At 40.8% G+C, this 26993-nt stretch overlaps 1 protein-coding gene across 3 annotated transcripts in view; it reads right to left on the bottom strand.

Annotated features, from left to right (window-relative positions):
* Positions 1 to 506: 506 nt before the first annotated feature.
* The window catches only part of rock1 (Rho-associated, coiled-coil containing protein kinase 1), a 47122-nt gene continuing 20635 nt past the window's right edge, over positions 507 to 26993 (bottom strand). The window contains exons 3-33 of one of the 3 annotated variants that reach the window (XM_018757852.2): positions 25444 to 25544; positions 24734 to 24871; positions 24073 to 24248; positions 23275 to 23359; positions 22687 to 22831; positions 22156 to 22294; positions 21779 to 21870; positions 18021 to 18180; positions 17657 to 17726; positions 17006 to 17094; positions 16588 to 16636; positions 15764 to 15899; positions 14962 to 15053; positions 14130 to 14376; positions 13758 to 13864; positions 13528 to 13678; positions 13145 to 13305; positions 12572 to 12756; positions 11976 to 12045; positions 9831 to 9934; positions 9140 to 9305; positions 8781 to 8874; positions 8595 to 8683; positions 8176 to 8367; positions 7484 to 7649; positions 5071 to 5141; positions 4708 to 4796; positions 4137 to 4215; positions 3183 to 3444; positions 2272 to 2479; positions 507 to 2087 (exon numbers count right to left, since the gene is read on the bottom strand). In XM_018757852.2, coding sequence (XP_018613368.2) covers positions 2054 to 2087; positions 2272 to 2479; positions 3183 to 3444; positions 4137 to 4215; positions 4708 to 4796; positions 5071 to 5141; positions 7484 to 7649; positions 8176 to 8367; positions 8595 to 8683; positions 8781 to 8874; positions 9140 to 9305; positions 9831 to 9934; positions 11976 to 12045; positions 12572 to 12756; positions 13145 to 13305; positions 13528 to 13678; positions 13758 to 13864; positions 14130 to 14376; positions 14962 to 15053; positions 15764 to 15899; positions 16588 to 16636; positions 17006 to 17094; positions 17657 to 17726; positions 18021 to 18180; positions 21779 to 21870; positions 22156 to 22294; positions 22687 to 22831; positions 23275 to 23359; positions 24073 to 24248; positions 24734 to 24871; positions 25444 to 25544 — 3947 coding nt within the window. In that variant the 3' untranslated portion in view covers positions 507 to 2053. The remainder of the gene's footprint in view (positions 2088 to 2271; positions 2480 to 3182; positions 3445 to 4136; positions 4216 to 4707; positions 4797 to 5070; positions 5142 to 7483; positions 7650 to 8175; positions 8368 to 8594; positions 8684 to 8780; positions 8875 to 9139; positions 9306 to 9830; positions 9935 to 11975; positions 12046 to 12571; positions 12757 to 13144; positions 13306 to 13527; positions 13679 to 13757; positions 13865 to 14129; positions 14377 to 14961; positions 15054 to 15763; positions 15900 to 16587; positions 16637 to 17005; positions 17095 to 17656; positions 17727 to 18020; positions 18181 to 21778; positions 21871 to 22155; positions 22295 to 22686; positions 22832 to 23274; positions 23360 to 24072; positions 24249 to 24733; positions 24872 to 25443; positions 25545 to 26993) is intronic. The other 2 variants (XM_018757851.2, XM_018757853.2) reach the window with 2 other exon arrangements.

Here is a 26993-nt window from a genome sequence, read left to right as displayed (position 1 = left end):
ATGATCTGATTGCTCCTCCCCTAATACTGAATAATCATTACTCAGTACCCATTACGCAGCTCTTCCCTAGTAATAATAATAATAAAAAAAAAAAAAAGGGAAAAAAATGCAACACAGTTGTGATAGTTCTGATCTCCCCCCAGAACAAGACCAGAAGCCTGAAGAACACCACAAGGTCCAGAAACAGAAGGCATGGAAGCCACATGCACACTAACAGAGTTTCTCTCCCATGCTTGTTGGTTTGTCTCTAGGGTGGAGGAGGACAGAACCATAGACCCCTTGGGTACTCCCAGCTTTCGGGTTAGTTGCTCCTCCAGTTTTGTCACTACTTTGTTCACAACTGCTGCTCAAAGTGAATGTCCAGCCACAGAGCATGAACCCCAGTTCTGCAGGTCCCACAGCCCATTAAGACTGTTTACGGAACAAAATCTGTACCTACGGCCTTGAGCCACTTCCCTTTAGCGGCTGTGCTTTTACCAAAAAAAAAAAAAAAAAAAGGGGGGGGGGGGGGGGAGCTGTGGGTGGGGCAAAAAAATCCTTAAAAAAGAAAAGAAAATTACTCCTCTTCTTACAAAACTGAGTTCATAACATGGCATCCAAGCAAACACTAACCACGTGATTCCTCTTGTAGGACAAGTCCAAATTTTCAGCACCCATTGATTTTTTTTTTTTCTTTTCTTTTTTTAAAAATTCCCATTTCTTTTAAATCTTTTTTTGGAGAAGATACGCAACGTTCTTGGAGGAGCGGGAAATATAAGTCCCAACAAAATCCAACTTTGCAGATGATTAGCTGGAAGGGAAGAGAGAAAACAAGAGATAACAGGGTGAAGATCCGCCTTGTCCATTTTGTTAGTTTCCCCAAGGGTTATGATGTTAGAGGAAAGTGCCTCTATGTTAGAAAGACAGGTGACATCTTAAGAGTTCTTCAAACACAGAGAGACCTATGCAATGTAAAATTAAAAATCAGTGTTCCCTAATTATGCAATGGCTAGGATACAAAAAAACTGCAACACAAGCTTAACAGCATAGTGCCACACATTCTACATACACATAAAAATTTAGTAATTGGTTGAAACTAAGAAAATTAAGGCATAATGCCTGTTACATAATTTAGTCAGAAAAATTGGGTCATATCACGAGTGAAACTATTTGGATCTTTGAAAAGAAAAACCTGGCCCTAAATGCACTACGCTATGCAATAAAATTGTCAGCTTGCATTTTAAGGGAGTGCTGTACTTAAATAGCTGAAGTTTTCACGATGGGGAAAATTAAAACAATTTCTAGGCAGTTTAATAAAAATTACAAATTAAGGTACTCCCTGAAAATAGAGAACAGAGACCTGACCTTAAGTTCACAAAGCACAATGCTTTGAGCGACAAAAGTTCACCTCTTCCTGAAGCATAACAAGTCAAGAAACCTGAACATTCAGTGAGGTCAAAGCAAAAGACGACTGATTCAACCAATACACCATATTCTCTGCCATGATGCAATGTGACCTTCCAAATAGTGAGATGCTACCAGGTGGGGTGCCGGTTAAGTAACCTGACTCAGTTACAGCAGTTTCAAATCGCTAAATATAATCTAAGCAAAGCCTTGCACTGCAGACATTCATTTCACAGATTATCTGAAAAGATGGCTGCTCAACAAGTCACATATCGGCCGTAACTCAGGGGAAGCTCATTTTCATGGAGCAGCGATAAGTTGACGAGACAGTCCTATCAAACAAACAGATAACAATGCATCTACCACCCAAATGGGGGAAGAACTGATGGAAGAAAAAAACTAAATGAGGGCTTCTTCAAAACTAGGTCTGGAGGGGTGTGAGGTCAGCACGTGCTGGAAGTGGGCTCCGCTGCTTCAAAACCGGACATCGCTCTGCTACAACACAGGAGAAAAAAAGCAGATCATTCCAAGCTGGGGCGAGGCCAAGAGGAAGATACAAGGAGCAGGTGCCACTGTGTGGTGACTGACTCCTGTGGGGTGAGAGGAAACGGCTTGCTGGGGTCGAGGCCACCAATGTGGCTTGAGGGTCACAATGATTTCCTGGCTGGTTTCAGCTCCAATAGGTGGACACTGCCTCGCTGAACCTGTCCCAACAGGTATGCTTTGAGAACATCTGGTAAATTACTGTTTGGTGATGGAAACTTATTGGACTATGAAACATTGCTCCAAACCCACAGGACAATGATACTGACATGTCCGTATACAGTCAAAAGCTGAGAGATAAATCTACATGCAGAAATGCATTTTCTGGAGAGGGATAGTGGTTACCTGGGCTTGCCCGTGATACTTTTGGGGTTCTTGCGGAAGGACTGGTTTGCTACAGAGCGTGTAGACATGGTGCGGGGCGAGGCCCTTGTGAAGGAAGAAGGTGGCGTCTTTGGGATCTTCTTGCCCAGGTGGCCGATCCACTTCTTCTGCTCATCCTGTGAGAGCGCCAGCAGCAGCATATCACGAGCTGAGGTCACGTCGTAGTTCACTGTTGGGGTTGGGACACAATCACTTACCATCATCCTGATTTTGTCACATTTTTCAAAAACACTAGTCACATTTAGCTTATAAAGTCCAACTTACATAGTGGATCTTTTTTTGAAATAGACAGGAGCGTTGAGTTTACTTTCTATTTCATGCTCTATAAAAGGGAAATTGTCAGACTAGCACAGTAACTAGAGGAAGGCTTGGAGGACATGGGTGAGAGAATACTATTCTCTGGATTCTGAAATTTATTTTAATGAAAGCATATTTTTCAGCACCTCACTCCTGTCTACTGCGAAACCTATGAATGGGCAAAGATAGGCAAAAAAAAAAAATCTAACTAGTGTAATCATTTACGTTTATTCATTTAGCCAATGTTTTTCTCCAGCGTAACAGATGTTAAGCTACTTATCAATATTTACCCATTTATACAGCTGGGAAACTTTAATGAAGCAATTTAGGGTACTTTGCTCAGGAGTACTACAGCTGGAGGTTGGATTTGAACCTCTGACTTTTCACCCAAAAGACAGCAGCTCTAACCGCTACACTACCAGCTGTCCAAGAACCACTATTCTATTACTACTTCTATGGGGCACTGAAAAACCTGAAGATCTATTAGCCAAGAATCACTTGCCACAAAACTAAAGTAAGTTTTTAGGAACTTTAAAGTGACCCCAGCCTGCTGTCAGTCAAAGAACAGAACCAACCTTTGCAGGGGGTGATGACCTCCTCCTTCCTGTCCAGGTGGTCCTTGTGGCACTTGACATGGCAGCGACGACACTCAAGTGCTGGTGGGGGCTTGAACACGTGCCACAGTGGCTTTGCACAGGCCTCACAGTTGGTGGGGAAGTGGTAAAGTGTGGGGATGAACTCATGGCCTTTGTGTGGTAGACAATTGGACTTATCACCCTGGGGGGCTGACTCTACATCTGCCTCCTTCCTACTCTCACCTTCATTAGCATACAGGATCTGGATGGGAACATGGAATCAGGATAGGAAAGGTTAACAGCTAACTGTGGTAGACACAATCCAATGTTTCTGTGTGTGTGTGCACGCCTCTGAGACAAAGGGCAAACTGTGCTCTTGCATAGTCCTTGTAAGTAGTGTATCTATAGTGTATCTAGCAGTCTAAGTCACCTTGGTGAATAAGGTGTGTGGGCTGTTAACACTACATAGTATCCATTGTAAGTCGCTTTGGAGAAAAGCATCTGCTAAGTGAATAAATGTAAATGTAAAATTGTATGCTACACTGTAAAGGTAAATAAGAAAAACATTTACAAACTGACTAACATGCAAAGTGTAACTAAAAAAAAGTGTAAGCTTAGTAAGAACGCATTTTATTCACATGAAGTTTTCAAAATGTAAAAACTAAATGCAACAAATTTCTATTAGTATCTCTTCTGCCAAATTTACATTTACATATATTCATTTAGCTGATGTTTTTCTCCAAGGCAAACTTACAACAATAAAGTTAGTTATTACAGTTAGGTAAATAATTGTAAACTTCTATTTATACAGCTGGGTAATTTTACTGGAGCAGCTCAAGGGTACTACAGCTGGAGGTGGGGATCAAACCTGTGACCTTTTGATCCAAAGGCAGTAATTAGCCACTACGCTACCAGCTACCCCGTGTCAGAAGAAATGTCAAAAGAGGCCAATACCTGGAATATTCGTGGGATCTCATCCAATTCAGCTCGGTACACATCACCTTGGGTAACTGGACGCACATGGAAAAGTTTGCTGCACAGAGGGAAGAAGCCAGTGGTGAGAGCAAGAAAAAGACTAAACACTTTTAAATCTCTGGCTGTTTGGGGTCAAGACTTTGTGGCAAATATGTACCAGATCAAAAAACAGGCACACACTCTTTAGGTTGAGTGAACTACTACTTGAAGACAGAGCTTATGACACCAAATGTGAACAAACAGCTGAGACCAAAGAATACAGCTCCTGTTAAAATGACCTGGGGCACAATTTAACCAGAACAGGTGACCATTAGATGATATTGAGATGGAGGAACTTCCTTACAACAGAGTAACTACAGAGCAGCTATAAAGAAATAGTAAAACAAACAAACCTCAAAACAGCTTCACTCGAGTTATTAGGCACTACATATATCCAAAATCTTCAGCAGTAAGGACCAAACCGATTAAATTAACCGGCACATGCCGGTTCCACTCGGAGTGATTAACATCTAATGAAAAACGATACCTCAAAATAAGACCAAACACTTACTCAATATCTAGTACCATAGAGGGGTTAGATTGCTCCTTGTCCTGCTCATCATTGTAGAACAGGATCTTCTTGCTGCTGACCACCACATACTGGAAAACGGCAAGTGATGAGATATTATGATTCTGCAACATACCCTGACTGACCGACACAGAAAGAGAACCAAACACTCACAGAACCCTGACAGCCTCCTGAAGTCTGTATCCTTGCTCTCAAAGTCTGTCAGGTTAACAGTCCCTTCATGCACACTTACAATATGTTAAAAATACAATTGTTTAAATACAAGCAACAGCAGCTGTCATGAGCATGTCAACACAATGAACACTTTTAAAAATTTTAAAAAGTTTTGTAGCTCTATTAACTCACCTGTTTCTTCCAGCCATATCGTTTTATGTTAGCTCGATTAGGTATTGACAACCACCCTTCCATCCTTGATTCTGCAGGTGGAGAAAATTGTAATGAGAGAAAAAAAAAAACCGTATTCAGTACCCAAAAGCAAGCATTATTCATCAAAAACAACTATTTTATCCAGGAAATACTACAGGTGCCAAACCAACGCTTTGAGTTCCACCTTAAAATAACAGCTAAAGGCTTCTTTGTAAGTGAATGTACATATAGGAGCCATTGCCAGGATTTTAATATGAAGACAGCATTGTGGGAGATACAGACACACCAAACTTCAGTATGGCCTTAACAGGTAGCTAACAGGAGTCAATCCAGGCTGTGGCATTCAGACACAAATTAACATTCAGCCGTTATGTTAAAGTATCACCTTTTTACAATTCAGAAGCATGCTTAGACATAAGACAGGCAACCACAATGAAAGGCAAGTAAGCAAGCATAGGAATGCTATCAATGTGGACGAGTCTGCAGCAACCTAGAGCCCAGTTTTATCCTGGTAGTGACCATGCCAACATAAAAGGGAGTAATACATTCCCCATAGCATGCCACAGAAAAGCCCTCTTCATTCTTCAACAGTGGGGCTTATCAAGCACTCTCCAAAGAACATGCTTCTTTCATAACTCAGACACCTTTGAAAGATCTGTCCAGAGTGAGGCATTAAACATAAAGGTACAATTACTTCCTTGGTTCTACTGAACACACAGGAAAATTAATTATAGAATCCCAGATACACTAATCACTGACTGGTACAATGTGTGAGTAGATTCTAACAGTCATGACTAGTGCAGAACTGCAAAAAAATGCAAGTACTCTTTATAAAAAGACAATGTCAGCACTCAACTTCATCCCAAGGGCTAATCATAATACATTTTATAGGTCTGAAAGAACAGAATGAAATTACTAAGGATCAAACAACTGCATTTGTTTCAATTTTATTTCACTCTGAACAACCTCTTTCAAAACCAATCTGCAATATACATGGATTCACTTTCCACTGAAAAGCCAGAGCCAAAAAGTGGGGATAATATATGACGACACAGAATGATGCAGGAACACCAGAGTAACACAGAGCAGGCATGACGGGTACCCCCAACACCAGGCTACTCACAGAATAGAAAGAATAGGAGACACAAAGATAAGAAGAACAAGGGAGACCAACTAGACAGGGGAATAAGAGATGAAAGTTTAAAACACTGAGATGTAGCAGTTCCATGTACACCTATGACAAAGGAGTAAATAGAGAGGCGTGGAATGGAACTCATGTTTCAAAGAGGAGCCTTGTTCAGGAAGAAATGTGCAGATGTAATTCTCCGCAGCAAACAGATTTCAGGTAAAATGATCTAATGTAACAAACATGCACAAATGAGCAAAAGGTAGCTTTTTTTAGATGCTCCTCTACTTACTATGGATCAACTTCCGATTTTTCAAAATTACGATGGTATGATAGCTATATGCATTTGGCAGAATCAGTACTTTGAAAAATTTCTTATGTCAATCTGTTGCTGTGCTTGCGATATGCAGTTTGAGACTCTCTCCCGATGCTGGGCAATGATGGGGATTCAAGCATGCCTGCAGTCTCTGTACCACAAGGGTAAACAACCTGTCATAGAAACTTCAACTGTATGCCAACCGTCATACATACTTTGCATTTTATTTTAGAAAAGATTACAGGAAAATCTGAGTCTAATGAAAATACTTGTATGTAGTCACTTGCTACTGTAGTTTCACAATTCACCGCATGGTGGTGTTGGTGTGACTGTCGTTATTGGTTATCGTGCAACAGCTGATGGATGCTTTGGCTGGTGCTATATGATTTATTCCACACTAAAAAAAAAAAAAAACAAAGGTATTCAACATTTAATTATAAAATAGGCTTTGTTTTGGTAAATTTACCTAGCTGTAGACTTCGATAAATGTTCTGAGCATGTTTAAAAGTAAGCTAGGTTATGATGTTTGGTAGGTGCTATACGGTATTCTTTTTTGACTTACGATTTTCCCCCACTTGCGATGGGTTTATCGGAACGTAACCCCATCATTAGTTGAGGAGCATCTGTACTGCAGACTACACACCAGTTTGACAAAATCTGGACCATTCCTCTCAGCCACCTTCAGGTACACCTGAGACCCAAGCTGCAGGTGGCTGAGTTGTAGATGTGACCAGTCAACTGCACGGAAACAGCATGTATGTAACTAGTTTCCATGTGTTTACAATCTATAGTAAAATTCCTAGAAACTTCAAGAAACTGCATTATCATCCCATAAATCTGAAAATGCCACAAAATGTTCCAGTCATATTTCTGTACATGACATTACCTGTGTAGTGAAATAGCCCACCAGAAGCAGATGTGCACACTGTACCCATTTCCAGCCTGCTCACCTGCAATATTACCATCCGTCTCATCAGGCTGCAGGCTTGTCACACTAGAGTTGTCCATACGCAGCTGGAGATCATTCAGCTTCTCACGCAGCTGTTCGATGTCGCTCTCTTTGCTGTCCAACTGCATCTGTAATTCTGTGCGGTACGTGCTCTCCTCTGCCAGTTGCTGCAGAGGGCGACATGAGGGGACAGCATTTATAAAAGTCGTGCAGTGTAGACAAGGCAAGAGAACTATTAATGGAAACTTTTCACTGCAAGAAACTGTGCAAATCCTGGCCTCTACGTACTGCATATCAGAAAATATTTTGGCAACAGCTATGTAGTTACCATAGCAACAAATATATTATGAAATAATCCTGTATTATATTTATGGGTAATTGAACCAGGGCCTACTTTTACCATCTGTGTTCTCTTACAGTGGCTTCTGGCAGTCAAACCCAGCAAATAAATGTCCATGCTGAGAACACAGACAGGTAAAAAAGTAGGTGACAAACCCAACTCCAGAGCACTATCCTCCATGCAGGATCAGCTTCTGCATCTCCTTAGACACAGGAGGAACAAGTGCCAGCTCTTGCCACACTCTTAACTTGACTGCATAAGAGGTTGTACCGCAATAAATACTACCGTGATGTACAATGAAACCATTAAGTGGACATGGAAATATTCCTTTCAGAATTTCCTGCCAGACTCACTGCCTGCATTTCGCTCAATTCCTTCTGGTACTTGATGGCCATATGGTTGAATTTGTCCTTCTCCTGGTTGAGCTCCAGCTGCAGCTTACGGTTTTCCTTCTCCTTCTTGCGCAGGTCTGCTGTGCTAGCCTTCTTTTTCTGGTCCAGCTTCATGTCCTTGCGGTTCATAATCTCGGCCAGTTTGTTCACAGCCTGAGCAACACAAGAAAGGCACCTCAAATTATACAAGATGACAGTGTATCCCGAAGGAAGAAACTTCAGTAATATGAAGGTCCTTATACGCTCTCAAAGGACAATTTTCACTGATTCAACTGCAATACTGTTGACCATGCCAGCCAAACATCCTATCAATGCTTCTGTTCCAAATTAGAATAAAAACAGAACATCCTATTTATCAAGGAAATTCCACCAAGCCTTACCTGAGTCTTGAGTGTACGCTCTGTGTTCAGCATCTTCTCATAGTGCGCTTTAATTGAATTTGAAAGCTCCTCCTTCTCGCTCACAAACTCTACAGGGGTCAAACAGTGGTAAATCATGGTGTTCCCACAACCCAAAGAAGAGCAAAGGAGGAGAGATGAGAATGCCACCTCCTACTAGACACTTACCCTCTTCCTGTGCATGCAGCTTCTGGTCGAGTTCTGCCTTCTCTCTGCTGAGGTTCTCAACGTCTTTGGTCAAAGTTTTGTTAGATTCCTCGAGCTGAAAAGATGAGAAAGGCTTGTTCATGTATGGAGCATTGGTAAAAGAACAATAATGGAGATTAGAATGCCAATGTATGGTATAGTGATTAACCACGGAGTCAAGCAATCACACCAAGATCCTTTCTTTCTAAATATTTAGTTTAAAAACATAATTCCTGCATTGTTTCAGGATCAATGACGACAACTGTATGGGACCCTCCACTCGGCCAAAGACGTTGCAGATGGCCACGGGGTGAGGTCTTAGTGCTGCAGACTGCTCTCACCTGAGCAATAGTGCCATCCTTCTCACTGCACTCCTGCTTGTGGCGCGCTGCTGCCTTTTTGCTTTCCTGGCTTAGCTCCACATACTGCTCCTCCTGCAGAGCCCGCGCAAGCTGCTCCGACTCTGCCTTTGTCACCGTCAAATCCAACTGTGCGGAAAGGGATTCCCTGTGGTACACACGCCCAATCACCATAAAGGTGCAAAACACCCAGAAAAGACCGAACAGGACATCTGGTCAAACAGTGTGTCGTATATGACAGACTCAGAATATTTATATTAAAAAAAAAAAAAACCCATAATACCCCATACTCCATCTGGGAGCAACTTGAACAGAGACAAGCTTCGTAACCAGGACAAGCAGAGCCATACAAAAGGGCTACAAAGTGAGCCTACATATCAGGGAATTTCTGAGCCAAACCCACAGTGTCCAGTGCTTTCATATTCCCAGCCTTTCTGGTCCCTCAGGCATTTCAAAGCCATCTGGGAGTCCTTTGTGTCAAAGGATAACATGCAAAAATGTTCCCTCGACCAATCCCCAAAGTTCATGTTAATTACAAGGCCCAAACTTCAACAATTATAGGGATGAAGATGGGCAGAAGAAATATGGATGACAATCCAGTCCCTCTAGCTGAAAGCTCAGAGGTTCAAACTGCAAATGCCAGAGGACCACAGCCTGATTCTGCAGGCCCTACCTTTCACTGTGGAGATCCTGTATCTTTCTGTGGGCGTCCTGGATCTGTCGGTTCTTCTCTTCTATCTCCTCCTTTAACTCCTTCACCTGAGTCTTGTATAACGTCTGCAAACAAAATTAAGAAGTTAGTGTAATGGAGAATGTTATCTACCGTAAATGCAGTATTTAGATAGGTGACTGACAACTGGAGTTAATGAAACTGCTGAAATTGAGTTCAGTATTAAACACAGCCTTCAAAGGAGCAATGGGAAACTACAGCCTCCCAGCAAAAGAGAACCAGAGAAATTAGACTTTCTATAAATAAAATCAAAATTTGCTCCGCTGCCAACAATATGTTCTCTTAAACTAAAAGAGCACTAATGGGGCTGTAATTTGAGGGTTATTTTGTTTCAACATTCATCCTCATGCAAACAAGACATCACATGAAATCCATTGCAACAAAACACGTTTACTTACAAAAAAATCACCTGGTTAATCTGAAAGTTAGCATAACCATAACTTAAAAAATAAAACTAGTATGAATTTAAAAAGCCACCCTTTGAATATCTATTTTTGGAAAAAAAAAAAAAAAAGGGGGGGGGAGAAGTTATGTGAACAGTAGGCAGAATCCACTAAAGTTCTACAAGCCTTCTAAATCAGATTGTGCCACCCCAGTCAACAATTCAGATCATGACAAACTAATTTTAATTATTACATTTTGACCATCTTTGAATGCATTAACAAAAGTACAAACAGTAAGAGGATGAATTTATCTACCAACAGAGGATAAACAGCGAGTAGACTACTTGTATGTGGTAGCAGTCTGGCCCCCTGGTAAATCGCTAGTATGTGCAAATTTCCCCTCAACCTGTGTCAGCAGCCCAAGCCCACATACAATACTGTTAACTGTAAAACATAGCTTTGACTGTAAGGGATATGCTACCCTTTATGTTTAGCTACTAAGTAACAGTGTGTAGTATTTCAAAATAAGACATGGAAAGAAACCATCATAACAGACAGCTCCATGAAAATGGCCCCCTACAAAGAGCACAAATGAAGAACCCTTTGATTAGTTAGTGCTACACTTATGCCATAAAAATTAGAATTTTTGCCTTTGCAGTTTTTTAGATAGAATCTGTTTCCAGGACATGACGTCACTCCAGCCCTCCTATAATGCCGCAGCAACTCGAATTGGGACTCATTCGTTTGTGCCGTTCAAACCATGGTTCTATCTCCTTTGGTTCTGGAGATATTAAAGGTTCTTTACATGGCAGGTGATGTTACTCCAGCCCCCCAAAACACTGCATAAAATCAAATTTGGGCAATATTTTCAGCGTCCTGTGTACACATGTATGATTCTGTGAAACAATGCCAGTGTAAACAACCTCCATATCTCCAAAAGTAAGCGATAGGACCGTGGTGTAAACAGCACAAAAGTAGCACTAACGAAAAATATGTTTTTCTGTATTTGTGCTGTTTGTAGGGGGGCCAACTTCACGGTTCTGGGTGACGTCACGTGAAATACTATGCTTTATATTTAAAAAAGAGAGAGGTACAACCGCGGTTTAAATGGCACAAATGTAGCACTAATGAATAAGGCCGAATTCAAGTTTCTGCAGCATCGGGGTGGGCTGGTGGCATCACGTGCCATGTGAACAACCTCCATTATCTCCCAAAGTAACCGAGATAGAAATTTTTACGGCACAAATGTAGCACTAATGAATCATAAGGTTTTCATCATTTGTGCTGTTTGTAGGGGGGCCAACTTCACAGAGCTCAGATAGACAACGCAAAATTTCTTTTTAATGTAAAATATAACTGCATTACTGTGTGACACAAGTGAACTATGGAGTAGGAAATAGAAAACATGAAAACTGAGATCAGCCTGTTAGCATAATTGCAGAGTAAATGGGGTGCCAGAAGACATAAGGCTAGGACGTACACTTCATCTATATTCGATATACAGGACACAAAGAAAGGCCAAGACTCTCCTAGTTTTTATGATTCTACAGAGTAGATGTATAAATTTATTGCAATTAACTGTATACTCATTTTCTTACACAAATGGATTCACTACTTCTCAGGGAGCAAGTGTGGAAGCTCTTAAAGCCTTCCAAAGCAGTAAACATCGAGGTAAGCCGTGAGATGCAAGCAGCGCATAACTTACAGAGAAATACTGCTCAGCCTCCAGCTGGTCCTGCAGCTCTCTCATCTGTCCCTCGTTACCCCTGTACTGCCTGAAAGAGACATCATGGTAGGAACAGAAACAAGCAGCACACAATATCTAAGGTTTGACAACATGAGGAATGACAAAAGTGAAAATACCAAGAGGATAAAATGACATTTAAAACCCATATTCAATGCTCCTAATCTAAATATTCTGAAATCCATTTTAAAGTTTATCACGGGAATTCATACACTGAAATATGAAGAAGGGAAAAAAAATACAAAAACGCAAACTGAACCCTCAGCATTTAAGGCTCTGGGTTGAAGGGGATTTCATGCAGGATAAAGGGGCAACCCTTAATCCTGCAAGGTAAATTTAAGGCGGAAATATTGTTTGATTGTCTAAATGGCTGCACAGACAACTTGTAGGTCTTAGCTCATTTCCAAATATAGCTCCATAAAGCACAAGCCTTTGGACTTACTTACAAACAGCAATATTCAAAATAGTGCTTAAAATCAGCAGCAGTCCACTACATTTGAGAATGTTGCCTTAAACAGATGCAAACGGGATCAGGTAAAACTAGTACAGACACTCACTTTGTGAGCTGGGCCAACTGGAATTCCAGCATACGCTTGTTCTCCAGGGCCACATTGATCTCTTGTTTGAGTTGCTTCTCTGAGGTCACAAGGCGGTCAGCCTCCATCACCCGTGACCTCAGCTCACTCTGGGCCTGTGCCCTCTTGCTGGACTCCTGCTCCAGCTGCATTCGCAGGCTCTTCACCTATAGAGATGACAGAGATCAAACAGTGCTCGTTAAAATGCGGGATGTTGAATGGCTTATTCCTTATCATTAAAGCATGCTTCCCAATACAGCATAAAGAAGGTCTAAGTTCTCAGGACTCCAGACTTGTAAATCTATTAAGGTTTAATATTATTGAACAACTTATTTCAAATCTAGTGACATTATGCAAAGGACTACAGTTCAACAGCACAACAGTTCATTTAAAAAATAAAAACAAAAAACTCAGTCATTTTTGCAAACTAAGCAAAGATCATGCACCACTACTGATGCAGAACCTGTAGAAGCACCTCAAGTTAATAGGTCATTCAGTCCATGGAAGAGTCAAAAACAAATGCAGGTTCAGTACTCATGGATAGCAGGTACAAACCTCATCCTCCAGCCGTTCCTTCTGCTTCATCAGCTGTTCCATTTTTTGCACGGACTGTTTGAGGTCCAACTCCAACATAGAGCACTGCTTCTCCACCTCAACCACACGACTCTCTGCCCGCATACGAGCCACACTCTCCTCTGATACCTTCTGCTCCACCACTAGGAAGAACAAACAAGAGTTTTTGGTGTTGACATCACCTTACAGGGTCACTAATCACCTTGACATCTTGTGGATCATTGTGGAAAATAAGTCATATAGTGAAGTACCTGTGCATCAATAAAATCACCTAGCTACTAAGAGTACTTAAAAACTCAACCTCATGAGGGTATCCATTTGAAGCACAGATCTGTAAAGGAGACTTGCAGTAAATGCACACCCACCATGCATGGCAGCTGACTTTGCCTCCTCGATGGACTCATACTTGTCAGTGAGTTGTGCCCTGGTGACTCTGTGCTCGGTCACCTCTTGGTCCAGCCGTTGCTGCAGGGTCTTCAGCTTGTAGTTCAAGTCAATTTCTAGGCTGTTCTTCTCCTAAGGGAGCAAACAGGTGAGTGCAAACACATTAAAGGAGACAGATGTGTCCTAAAGCTGGGTACTACTCAACACCCACCTTCTCTAGGCTGTTGCAGCGCTCCTGTGCCTGCTTCCGTTCCCCCTCTGCCTTAGACAGGGTAGCTTTTAAACTCCGGATATCCTCTTGCAGGCTGGCTGTAAGTGCTGCACAGAGGGATACAAATATAAGCTCATGCCCAGCACCAAACATCTGCAAACATCTCTCCAACACACCTACCACGATTGAGGTGTGGAAATCATACCCAATCACATCGAAAATGATGCACATCCAATTGTAAAGCCCTTTATAAAGTTTATCTGAAGTCAGGACAAGGACTCTAAATGTGTTCTGAAGGGTGTTAAAACCCTAAACTGACAAGAATATTATAGGTTTGAATATTTAGCAGTGGTTCTGGTGCTGTAGTGTTACCCTGCAGCTCACGGAGCTCCTCGGAACCCTGGCTATAGTTCCTCTTCTCTGAGTCCAGGGCAGACTGCAGCTGCAGTAGCTCCTTCTCCAGCTGCAGTTTGGTGTTGTCTGCTGCCCGGCTCCTCTCTTCCAGCTCACGATTCAGGCTCTCAAGATGGCTTACAGACTTAGCCATTTCTGTGTGGCTCTTGCGCAGGCGTGCTGCAGTGTCCGACTCTACCCGAAGCAGATTGTAAGCCTCTTCCAGCTGTAAAAATCAGAGCTCTAAGATGTTAGAGAGTTTGGTACTAAAGTTCACAGTCCCCACCCACTAAACCCCAATATATGTTTCTTGGATTCCGTATCTTGGAGCAGAAGTTAACACATCTGTTAATCACAGGAAATGCCCTTAGACTAGATTACAGTGGAACAGGAACAAACAACAGGAATAAAAAGGACTTTTAGGTTGGTGGTCAAAATGTTTCAGGAGAGCGTTTTCAGAAGTTTGGAGGTCATAATGGATAATTGTAATTCCTCCATTAACAACAGTATGCTAGAATTCATAATACAATGTGCAAAAAGAAAGGTTTTTATTATGAATATTGACAATTTTTTTCAAAACTTTATCCTAAAGGAGCCTGCTTCCTGCTTTGTAACCTCTGTCAGGCTAAGATCAGACTGAGTATGGTGACCACATATGGCTATAGAGTCATACGCAAATTTGCATTGGCTAAAGAAAAAAGGTGCTTATCCTTCTGATTAATTTTTAACAAAAGAAAAAACATGGAAGGGAACAAATATGTAAGATTTATATGAAACTTTTGGGTGATAAGTGGTCACCCAGTGGACATACTTGTTTCTGCAACTGAGAGATCTTGTCATTGGACGCCTGGGAATTCTGGCTGACAATCCTCATGCTTTCCAGCTGCTCTTTCAAAGTTGACACTAAAAAGGGGATGAGAAGGGGAGACAGAGTTGAGACCAGTGGGCTGTGAGCACTTCCTGTCCACACCCCTGTTCCAACCCACACTAACACCACCAGAAGAGCAGCACTGTTAGCCTCTTGCCATTCACTGTTCACAGTGTCAGACCCAATCTCACTTTTTAACGCTGTTTGCTTTACAAAGCAGTTCTCCAGCATGGTATTTTGAAAACCTTATAATTAAGGGCCCTGCTTTGCACAGGTGGTTCTCTCAGACTATGGACTTGGCACAGGACAGGTTGCACTCGTGCATGGGTGCAAACGGAAGAAGAAACTGTCTGGGCCCAAGGGAATATGGTTGTAGGAAAGATCTGACCGAGAAATGGACATAAGATAAATGTCACTATGGTTTAATGTGTTACATTTTGCACATAAATACTTGTCTATATGTCACCTTCACCATACCCATTTTCCACATGAGGCTATGCAAATGTGCCATGTATATGGCAATCAGACTAACTTCACCTGAGGAAAAGCCATGTTATTGCAGGAATGAAGTCAAATTATAAAATCAGGCTAACCAGACTTCCTATGAACATTCCACTTCCTTTCCAGAATAGGATTACAGCATTCATGCTGAAATGCATAAACCACATGGGCTGATCCAGACTTCAGCAGGCGTAACACCAGGACGCAAATGCATGAATTTATTGAAGATACTATGGCTCCTCACCTTCATTCTCCAAGTTTCGTCTCTTCTCTGCTTCCTGCTCCGACTTCCTCTGGAAATCGGTTGCCTGGTGCTGGATCACGATTTTCTCCTTTTGTAGCTGTGACGCTGTAATCTCTGCGCTCTTCCGTAGATTTGCCTAAGGAACAGCAAGTGATAAGAGCATGGAAGATTGGAGGTTCAAGACACCAAAAATCCCAGATACCATACCCATCAACCTAAAATGTTGTAAACTATCCAGCTTTATCATTGGATTCAATTCTGAGGGACTTTGACAGAGGAAGCAGCTCACCATGTGAATAATATACCGACATGATGAACTAACTGATCCATAGAACACATATGCCTTTCAAGCTAAATACATACCTACATTCCTGACAATCATACAATGTGTTCAAATGGCTTCACAGAGGAGGGTAATGGACTAATTAATGTTGGAAAGCTCATATTAACCTTGGAAAGGATTTACAATTAAAGCTGGTTTGACTTTAGCTACACCAACTACAACATGAATTACATTAAGCAAACAACCCAGAGTAAAAAACAATAAAACAAGGTGGGTTAACAAAAAATTGGGATTAGTCTTCAGGTCTCAAGGTATCTATAATACCTTATCATGGTATTGACTCATGAACAATACTACTTTCTGCATATTGGGAGCAGTAAAACCCATATCTCATGATTAATTTATTAAATTCACTTCAAAACTAACTTGATAGTATTTCTGCAATCAAATTTATTCAGAGATTAAAATACATAATAGACATTGCCAGAATGAAGTAACACCAACCCTTCACAAGACCACTATTTGTTAGCAAGTCCCTTACCTCTTCATCCAGCTCCTTCATGATCTTCTCCAGCTTTGTGCTTGAGGCCCTGAGGTGAAAATGAGAGCAATCACTTAGTATTTAACATGTGCCATATTCCCAATAACATGTGCCATGCCCTTTGTCAAGAGGCAGGCCTTGGTGTATTTTTGAAGATTGTGTAAGGCTGTTCACATAATGGGCTGGGATGTGGGAGTGATACGCAAGAGGTCAGCTGGCAGTTAAAGTGGGAGTCATTGCTTCTGGCACCCTAAAGGATGCCTGGGTACAGTTTATAAAGGGAAAATCTGGGTTTGTGATATGCCTTGTTGAAGTTTCTCTATATATGAAAAGATAACTTCTTCTAGGAGCCTGGGGAGACATGAAGTTAGGTGTTTGCACCAGAAAAAAGATGAGCTAGATACACTGAGTAATATACCTGCACTTTTGCTCCATCTCATCCTTCAGCTGCATCTCGCTGTGTAGTTGCTCCTCCAACTGATACACCCTCTTCTGCAGATTCTCAAGCTGCAAAGAATATAAAATCAACTCAACACAAACTGACTGATTTCACTTCTCTTAATGCACCAAACATAATCAACATGCTCTGGCCTTAACTCAAAGTCGTACAAAATCCTGCAATCGCCCCCCCCCCCCAACTGGATTGTCAGCCACAGGTATTCCCATAGTAATTTTGTAGATTGAAGGAGGACAGGAGTTATACTGTGGCACTTGGACGGGTGTTGTTGCAGTAACTACCAAAAGCTATTGTTTTGCATTTTCTTATGTGTGTTGCATTACATGTCTTGTTTTTTAATAAGTAAATCAGTGTAAGCAATACATGTGCATTAACTATTCATCCTGTGCAGACACAAAAATGGTACAAAAACAGCAGTCATACAAGGCACCACCAATGACTGCATTAACACATTGAGACAATTATCCATTATTGTACTTAAAATATAAGCCAACTGGACTGAGCATTCTGCTATCACTATTGTATTGCCAACTCCATCACTAAAGCTGCCACTCTATGACTGACTTATGTGCAGTTTCATCCAACTTTCACTAAAATTGAGGTGGGACTCACGTGGCTCTTCTCCTCCTTTATGGAGCTGCTGCGCTTATCGCTGGTCTTGATACTGGAGCCACGGGAGAACCTAAGCCACAGAACAGGTGCTTTTTACATATACTAGTGGGTTAGTGTACAGTCAACTTCTTGTTCATTTCTCAAGTAACGAATACTAATAAGTTTTCATTTTCTCATATTTCAAAGTGATTTTACAAAAAAAATAACACCATAAATTTGAATTATTGGTCTATAACAGTCAATTCACCTCGCACTACCCACCATAATATCCCAATACTTTATGATTCACTATAAGTACCTAGACGGCCATAAGTTTATGCAGGCTATAACCTTACGTTAGGTGAACTTAGCCTCACATACTTACTGGTGGTTGCTGTAGTAGGTGAAGCCCACAAATGGCAACTGATTGCCAACAAAAGCCTTTGGGATTGGGAAGGTCTCCTCCTCTCCACGGTCCTCCTCGATGTCATCAAAGTTGCTGGTGTCAATGTCACTGCTGAGTTCTGGGACCACCGGGGCAGCAGCTAGACAAAGAGATACGGAGGTGACAGTATATTTATGGTTTTGCAGGGGTTCCTGGAGCACCAAGCCACATGTATGAGCACAAGCATCCATATTACAGAACAGTCAACATTCACAACAAGCACTTGTGTACAGGCAGATTTTACTGAAAAATTGTACAAAAGTGCTTGAAATAGTGTTATTCCATTACCTACAGGCAGACACCATCTATAAGTATACCCAAAGGCAGAGTCTTTAAAATCAAACACCTTTCTGCATACATCTGTCTATCAAATAACCTGGCTAATTTGTTCCATGCAATCAACCAGTTAAGAGGAGATCAAATTAGCAAAATTTCTTATTCAGAGAAACTGATAAAAACTGGTTCCTGGACATTAAAAAAAAAGTTACCCAAAATGTATTAAAATACAAAAACAAAAATTATGCATATCAATACCAAGATATTCTATTACATTTTTATCAAGAATGATTTGTATTCAAATTTCAATTTTTTTTTTGTCACATACACCATTCTTAGTACGATGTGCAGCGAAATGTTTTTCCGGTTGTCCATAATACAGACCAATAGTAGAGATAAAGCAATAGAAAAAGTAGAAATTAGAAACATAATACAGAAACATGAATATATAATAATGAAAATAGGATAAAATAAGAAAAACATAGTGGTAAAATAAAAATAGTGATCGAAAATGTGGAATAACAAATATAGTAAGAATGTATTAGAAATATTCAGCAAAACAATGTATGAGGAGACAAATGCAATACGGTACAGATTCAAGTATATGAATGGAATGAGTGTGTGTGTGTGTGTGTGTCTGTGTGTGAGAGAATATGAAGTCCAATATTAAAGGTTAAATAAGAAAAAAGTGCAATGCTGTGTGTAAAAAAAGCTGTGCAATATTTGGCTCAGATTGTGCTTCTTGTGCATACAGTCTACTCCATAGTGTTATCCTGGTTAAAAGCCTGAATGGCCTGAGGAAACAAGATCCTCATTCTCTCTGCGATGGCCTTCAAGGAGCGAAAACGCTAGTTGTAGTTTGTCTTTTAAGTGTTAAATTTTCACTCACCATTACAAATAACCAATTGTGCTATGGAGGGTCACCAATGTCTAGAGTCTATCCAGGAACCAGGAGGAAAAATTATTTGACTTACAGATATGAAAAAGCTCACAAGATCACTGCTGATATCTTTCAGTTCACAGAAACTAGACTATTAAATGTGCTGTGCAGCATTACAGATCCTTCTGTAGTATCCCTCAGTAATTATCTTATTTGCTATAGTAAAAATTGTCTTGAATAAATGGGTGAAAAACTACCTTAACATTGCAAGATGCTCTGGAGAAAACTGTCAAGACGAATTAAAAATAGCACTGAAGCTACTATTTTCATTAAAATTTATATTTACCTTCGTTGACAGTTTTGACTGGTTGAAAATGTGATGAAGTAGAAATTATATGGTGTGATTTACTAACTTCTTGAAGCAGTCTCTTCATTAAATGCCTATAAGAGGGGAGTACAACGGCCACAAATCCAACCCTATTTGTACTCTAGTCGTCAGTTTCCAGGTAAGAGATGTAGAGGTGAATACACTATCTGAAAATAGACAGACTGGCAGAACTGAGGGTCAAAACCTTTCAAATTTTGAGACAAATATGTACCTCTGTCTCAAAGTGTCTGATGCAAGTGGCAATGCTGGCTGAACCCAATTAAATAGCCAGTGTGGAAGTGGGCAAAAATGGTGCTGTAAAATTTATAATTTCCTTGTAAGAAAAGAGTATGTACTTTCATAAACTGTTGAACACTTTTTGCTTGTAGAGGACCTGGTGATAAAGGGCCTAAAAGAACATTAAAAGAGGCAAGTCCCAATAACGATCCATTACATAGCATTAAAGCTGAAGAGAAATGTTGGTGATTCTCTTTTTACAAGCCATTCAAATTATAATCCAGCATCAGGGCACCCAGTCAAATCCATTAGAAAGATTACAGCCTCTAACCTTATGAGTACATATTAGTGACCTTCTGATTTGGCAGAGCTTATGTAGCAATTCACATGAATCCAAAGAAGGGCTTATACAGCTACTGAATTTTTTAGTTTGCCCATTTGAGAAAATCCACTCCAAGTAGGATGTAATACATTCACCACAGCACCCTTGGGTCTAATTTTTTTTTTCTCCCCTTTTCATAGCTGCCATTACACAGAAATCAAAACAATTACATTTTTTCATTTAGCAGACGCTTTTCTCCAAAGCGACGCAAATCTCAGAGAAAGTACAATTTGTGCATTACATTAAGAGAAAGAGAGAGACCAGACGTGAGATTCTTAAGTAAATCTAGTTTGTTTCTTTCCACTTTATGCACCAATGTTCATCGCACAAGTGTACAAAACTCCAGATAGACGAATCTGGATCACCTTCCTAGAATATTTTTTTTTTTAGAGGTACACAAACATGTACATACAATACAGGAGTAGCAGCTGTGTAAAGGCTTATCTGGGAATGACCATAAAGTTAGAGTGCATTAACATTTACACCATACATGAGCTTGAGAGATCATGGGCAAAGTAAGTCTGGAAAAGGTGAGTTTTCAGACCCGTCTTGAATGTAGACAGAGTTTAAGCAGTTCTGAGTGAGAGGGGGAGGTCATTCCACCACAACGGAGCGAGAACCAAGAACCTCCGTGCTTTAGCTTTCGTACATGGGACCACAAGCAAGCAGAAGTAGACGAGCAAAGCGGTCTGGTTGGGCTGTAGCGGTGAATTAAGTCTTGTAAATAGCTAGGAGCAGTTCTATTGATGTACTTGTAGGCAATAACCAGGGTCTTAAATTTGATCTGAGCAGATGACGACAAGAGGAGATAGATAGGAACACTTTGGCAAGTCAAACAACTCATGCAGCAGCATTCTGTATCAGCTGCAGAGGTCTGATGGGAATAGTGGGAAGGCCACACAAGAGCAAGCTGCAACAGTCCAGATGGGATGTCACCATGGCTTGGACAACACCATCCATCACAGAACAAGACTTTGTGACTTATATATGCGATTGTGTTTGCAGCTGACACAAAACCCCCCACCAACCTAAAATTTGCTATGTGTTGCACTCATAAAACATGGCTATGAATCAAACAGACGGATACTGCACACAGGAAGGTGGTCAGAGATGTCTTGTTAGTTTTGATTCCTGCTGTTTGTCCATCTCATGCACAGGGTCTTATCACGCAAAAGTCAAGACTGAACAGTAATTGACTTTGGCATTGAAACTGTAAGGATAACTGTATATGCAACAACAGCAGGAACAGCTTCAGGCTGTTTTAATCTTTTAATGTGTCATGATGTATTTGTAGAGTCCAGAACTACAACCATAGGGACAAGTTTTTCCTCTGAACTTTACCTACATAACCTTCTTAGCCATTCAGCAGCAAATAGACTGATCAACCAGGTCTGCAGCTGACAAGCAGCAGGAGGATGTGTATTTGCAAACCACCTATACCCCTATGTACCCAGGATAAAAACAAACATCCCAGCCCAGCTGGTTAAGAACAATATTTACCCATTTGATATGTCATTAATCCATATACAGACACAGCAACGCCCCGTCCCACTTACTCTCCCGGATGTTGTCCCAGGTCCACTGGTCGTTCTTGAAAAAAGGATGTCGTTTGATCTCATCTACACCATTACGGCCCAGGCGGACCTCCCTGTTAGCGAAAAGCAAAAGTAGCGATACCATTCAACCCACTAGCTGAAGTGGGAAAAAAAAAAAAAGAAACTGAAATTAAAGTATAGCAACAAACAGGTTTTAACAAGCCCAGTCTGAATATACTAAAGATATCAATAGCAGGGTGATTTAGAAATGTTCACTCGGCAAAGACCTACATGGTTTAAAACGAAAGGAAAGACCTTCAAACTGATTAAGATTAGTTGTACTGTTGACAGCTATAGTGACTGGCACCCCTCAAAGACCCCAAGTTCCCCCAACTAACCTGTCCGTCAAGAAAGCGCAAATTAGGTTCTTAGCATCTTTTGAGATTTCACTGTCTTCTGGGAATGTCAGGGCATTCTTGTGATTCATGATCTTGCTATAGGTTCCCACCAGAGAGTCGGCATAAAACGGTGTGTCTCCTATAGGCGTGACAGAAGCAGACAACTCAAACCAGTAAGCTCAGAGATTCAGGACAAAAAAGGTTACTTTCAGGTGGTCACCAGCTCAAAAGTGAGTAATTACATAGCTTTGCACCACATAATAGGTTGACTTTATTCATATCACTGCAGAACACAGAAAGGAGCACAAGACAATGTGGGAAAAACAAGATATTTTAACTTAAATCTCAGAAAAACACCCCACATTTTAGCAAAATTAAAAAAACATCTGCATAGGCTGGTCCAAAGTCTTTTGTATCATAGGATGCTGCACAATGCAAAGGAAAAACATTACCACACACATAAAAAGAATAAACTGTTGAGACGTGTATTTGTCCCCAAAGGTAGTGAAATAAAGTAACCTTTCAACTCACCAACAAGCATTTCATACAAGAAGACCCCAACAGACCACCAGTCACACTCTCGGCCATAGTATCCATCTCCTCCTTGGGATTTCAGTACCTCCGGCGAAATGTAGTCAGGAGTTCCTACCGCTGTGTCACATCGTACCATTCCATCCTGGAACGCAAAGAGTGCTCAGACAGTCACACATATGATCTCAAACCCCCCTCATTGCTACTAATCGCAGGAGTTTTTCCACATTTACATCATATTCATGTGACAGCAGACAGCAAGACTGCTGCTGGATAAAGTCTCAAGGGTATCTGTGCTGTTGTAACCTTGCGCAAGGATCAAATCTCTGGAAATATCTATCCATATGCTGTATAAATGGGTGAAATTAGTACTTTTGGGGAAAATGGCTAAAAAAAAAAAGGAAAGGAAAAACCAAAATGTTAATTTTTTTTTAGGAAAAGACTTTCCAGGGGGAAGAACAATTCTGGGGGAAAGGGAAAACGACACAGCCTACAAAGATACTTATTAAAACACTTGGAGTAACAAATCTTTCCTTTACATCAGCAATAAAATACACAGTTTAAGCATTTCTAAACTGTTTGCAATACCTTATTCATCTTCATGCAGGTCCCAAAGTCCGCCAGCTTCAAGTGACCCGTCTTGTCAAGCAACATGTTATCAGGCTTCACATCTCTGGAAAAAAAAAACAAGCAAATAAATAATGGAAAACAACGAAAATAATGGAATATGTGATAACATGCAGTACAAAGGGGAGCATTTAAATCCTTACACAGCTAACACTGGAGACAGTAGAAAAAAAATACTTATGGAGAAGAAATAATGGTGACATAAACCAGACACCCCCACAAGAGCTGTGTGACAGCAGTAACAGACAAGCTTGCAGCCAGCCTTGAAAAAACAAACTGCATATCCTAAAACACAGGTGGAGGGCCCTGATCCTTGTATTCCCCTGTTGCCTGAGCAGAACAGTCTATAAACTTACCTTTCAAAGTGCACTGTATACAAACTTCCTCCCACTATCATCTTTCATTCTCCAGACAGCATGTCGAAGACAACTCAATAGATATCCACCCACGTTTTGTAACCACAATATATACCACAAAATCCATCTGCTTTCAAATGTCTTCCAGACAATTTAGCAAGAGGAGTTACTACATTGTCATTTTCTCTAATTTTTCTTGTTATTCTACTCTTTAAAACAGTATGTCTTCATGTACAGCACCTCACCCACTTGCCATAACTAGTTTGAAATTTTTGATTTGGTGATTGCATTTACTGTGCAGCTAAAGCCAGCTTCTGTTACTTGTCAGAAATTACCGTAAAAAACAAAGACTATTTCCCTAAACAAAGCTAGACATCTACAGTGTGGCTGAAGAGTGGCAGACCTGTGGATGAAGCCCATTGAGTGGATCCCATCTAGTGCCAGGACAACCTCGGCCGTGTAGAAGCGAGCCCACTTCTCTGGCACATCGTAATTACTCATGAGGTTAACCAAGTCGCCACCGGGCATATACTCCATCACCATGTAGAGGTAGCGGTCGTCCTGGAACGCGTAAAAGAGCTGGGGGCCAAGAGACAACGAACAAGACCATCAAGGTGACAACCACTAACTGTTCTGGAGTAGCACAATCAAATCATCACTCCCAGAGGTACCAAGTATTCTTCCTTAATCCTGCCAAGGAAGATCTGACAAGATATGAAAATTTATTTATTTTTTTTAACATTACTTTTGCAAGAAAAACTGCAAGGACAGGGCGACCAGACAAACTGTCTGGAATGCCCTCTACACTACTGCAGAGCTGTCACACAGTGACAAGCGTTTCCTTCCTCTGGCATAATTTATTTATACATGCATGAAGTTCTGACAGTGTTACATGGGTTGAGTGGTCAAACATTGGAAAGGCAAAAGATACAGAAAAACTCAACCATGCAGTGCAACAAAATGGCTATAAACCCCAACAGCAGCAAACACATTATGTTATGGTGAAAGACATTTCCAGAAAGATAAACACAGTAAAATGTTACAAATCAAAATCAGGACTGTACCTGTACCACCCAGGAGCTGTTGGCAAAGGCCATGATGTCCCTCTCTTCCCAGAAGAAAGCAGAGTCCGACCTCTTGATCATCTCAAACTTGCTGAGCAGCTTCATAGCATAAACCTTCCGTGTGGCTTTGTGTCGGACCTACATATTGGGGGGGGGGAATCCAAATGTCATTCTGCTTGTGGTGTTAAGAGAAGTATGTGATTGAACATGAGCACCAGTTATGATCCAAAGGAAATTAAACACTATGAATTACTCAGATTTGAAGCAGCAGTCAATAAACCTGTCAAAAGACAGTACAAGACTCCATGAACTGTGGAAAGTTCCATCAGCATAATGCTGAACACAATGAAAAAAGACAGTGCTAGACAGTGCCATGTGGACTGCTCTAGACATGGTTTTATGTCAGAGTACCACTTCAACTTCCTTGCATTTTTGTAATGGTGAACAAATCATGTTTTAAAAATAGACAAATATTTGGTAGTATATTCCCCCACACCATCTAATTACTAATTCACTTAGTACTCTGCATATTCCAGAGTTCACTACAATAAAAAAAGGACAATTTCTATACTTCCATTGAACACCAGCTGATAAAAAACATTGAAAAAACAGTTTTTGACATGAGTAGAGATGTAAGCAATGTCAAGAAGAGTTTTTTCCAGCTAAAGACACTAATGGACTGAGTAATTAGACGTAGATGTGATACTCACTAGCTGCACCTCTCCAAATGCCCCCCTGCCGATGACTTTCACCACCTCGTAGTCCTCTGCTTTCATGCGAAGGTCCCGGATCTTATTGATGGTGTCTTTGTCTGTTACAGAGAGCATGGTCACAGTTCATTTCCTGTGGTACAATTACCAAAGTACCCTGAGAGGGGCCAAGACAGGGGAAAACTGACATGGTCCCATATTACAGGAATCAACATGAGAAGCCTTCTGTTGCTGGAAAGAAGAAAAGCAGGGAGAAGGCAAGAGAATGTTCCCACACATCAATGCACTCATGACAAGGCTCAGAATTTCCTCAGGTATATGAGGAGGCAGATTAGCCAAATCAGAACCTGTGATTCTCTTCCCCATAGAAATCACTATATAAAAAAAGTGGGACAATCACGCAAGCTAAACATTTTCAATAACTGACCACCTGCATCCCTGACATATAATGGCATAACACCAGGGTTGGAGAAATTGAGATATGCACTACTTCAGTTTAGGATCCAAACTTAAAATAAGTCCCCTTGGAACAGTTAACTTTGCAGGAGTGTTATCTAACTTGAAACAAGCTGACACTATAAGCAGGTCTGAACAGCTTTTCTGAGCAGCCTTGTGCCCCGGTACACGTTCCAGCTTTATCCGAGGCAGAAAGCCCAGCACTGAGAACCACACAGACAAATTTGGTCATGGCTTTAAATGGGGGGCTTGTTTTCCATTCACAACTGGCAGAAACACGCAGAAACAGGGGGAAAGGGAAGAAAGTTCAAAATCAATCTAAAAATATTTCAGAAAACTTTTAAAAGGAACCTACTTCCTCCAAGCAGTGTTTTACTGCAAGGAACATGACAGCTGCCCTAAAAACAAATCACCAGGAAAGCACAAACAAACATTATAGGCATTTTAGGAGTGGTCAGCTATGAGGCTGTGTCCTCATGCCTCCTGGAAGACCTTCCTTTTAGGAATAATGAAATGCAAACATGTTCACTTAAACCTCAGAGGAAAAAACAGTCCACGCAGTATCACAAGAGTGTTTCCACGCATTAGAGGTGCTATGTGAATATCTACCTTTGACATAGAGCATGTTATACAGTGTAACACAAATATTTTCTGTTCTACAAGGATATCATCATGTCAAATGCATGAAAACAGAATTTGCAATGGTGTAGGAAGCTGACAGAATTTTTGGGTAATCAGCTGAATAACAGCACAGTAAAGATCAGATGATATGACAAGACAGTTGTGCCAAAAGGCATTTACATGACAGGTCAAATATTTTACATAACCTTCATTTGGTGGACAGCCTCCTTTACTTGAATTTTGCCAAATTCTCTCAAAAAAAAAAAAAAACCACCATTAGTGCAATAACCCCTACACTCTTTAGCAGTGAGTATGTAATTGCTTTTTATAACAGCAAGAAAAGCCAAATGGCCAAAGCTCAGTGAGCCTACAAAATGTCAACAGTTTAAGAGAAGGGATCCTCCCTCATCTATAAAGCCTTGTGACCATGGTGAAAGAAACTTTGGGGTGTTAAGTAGCATAAAGACCATTCC

Source organism: Scleropages formosus, chromosome 7 (assembly GCF_900964775.1).
Source record: "Scleropages formosus chromosome 7, fSclFor1.1, whole genome shotgun sequence".
Taxonomy (NCBI): domain Eukaryota; kingdom Metazoa; phylum Chordata; class Actinopteri; order Osteoglossiformes; family Osteoglossidae; genus Scleropages; species Scleropages formosus.
This window is presented reverse-complemented; position numbering and strand designations above follow the sequence as displayed.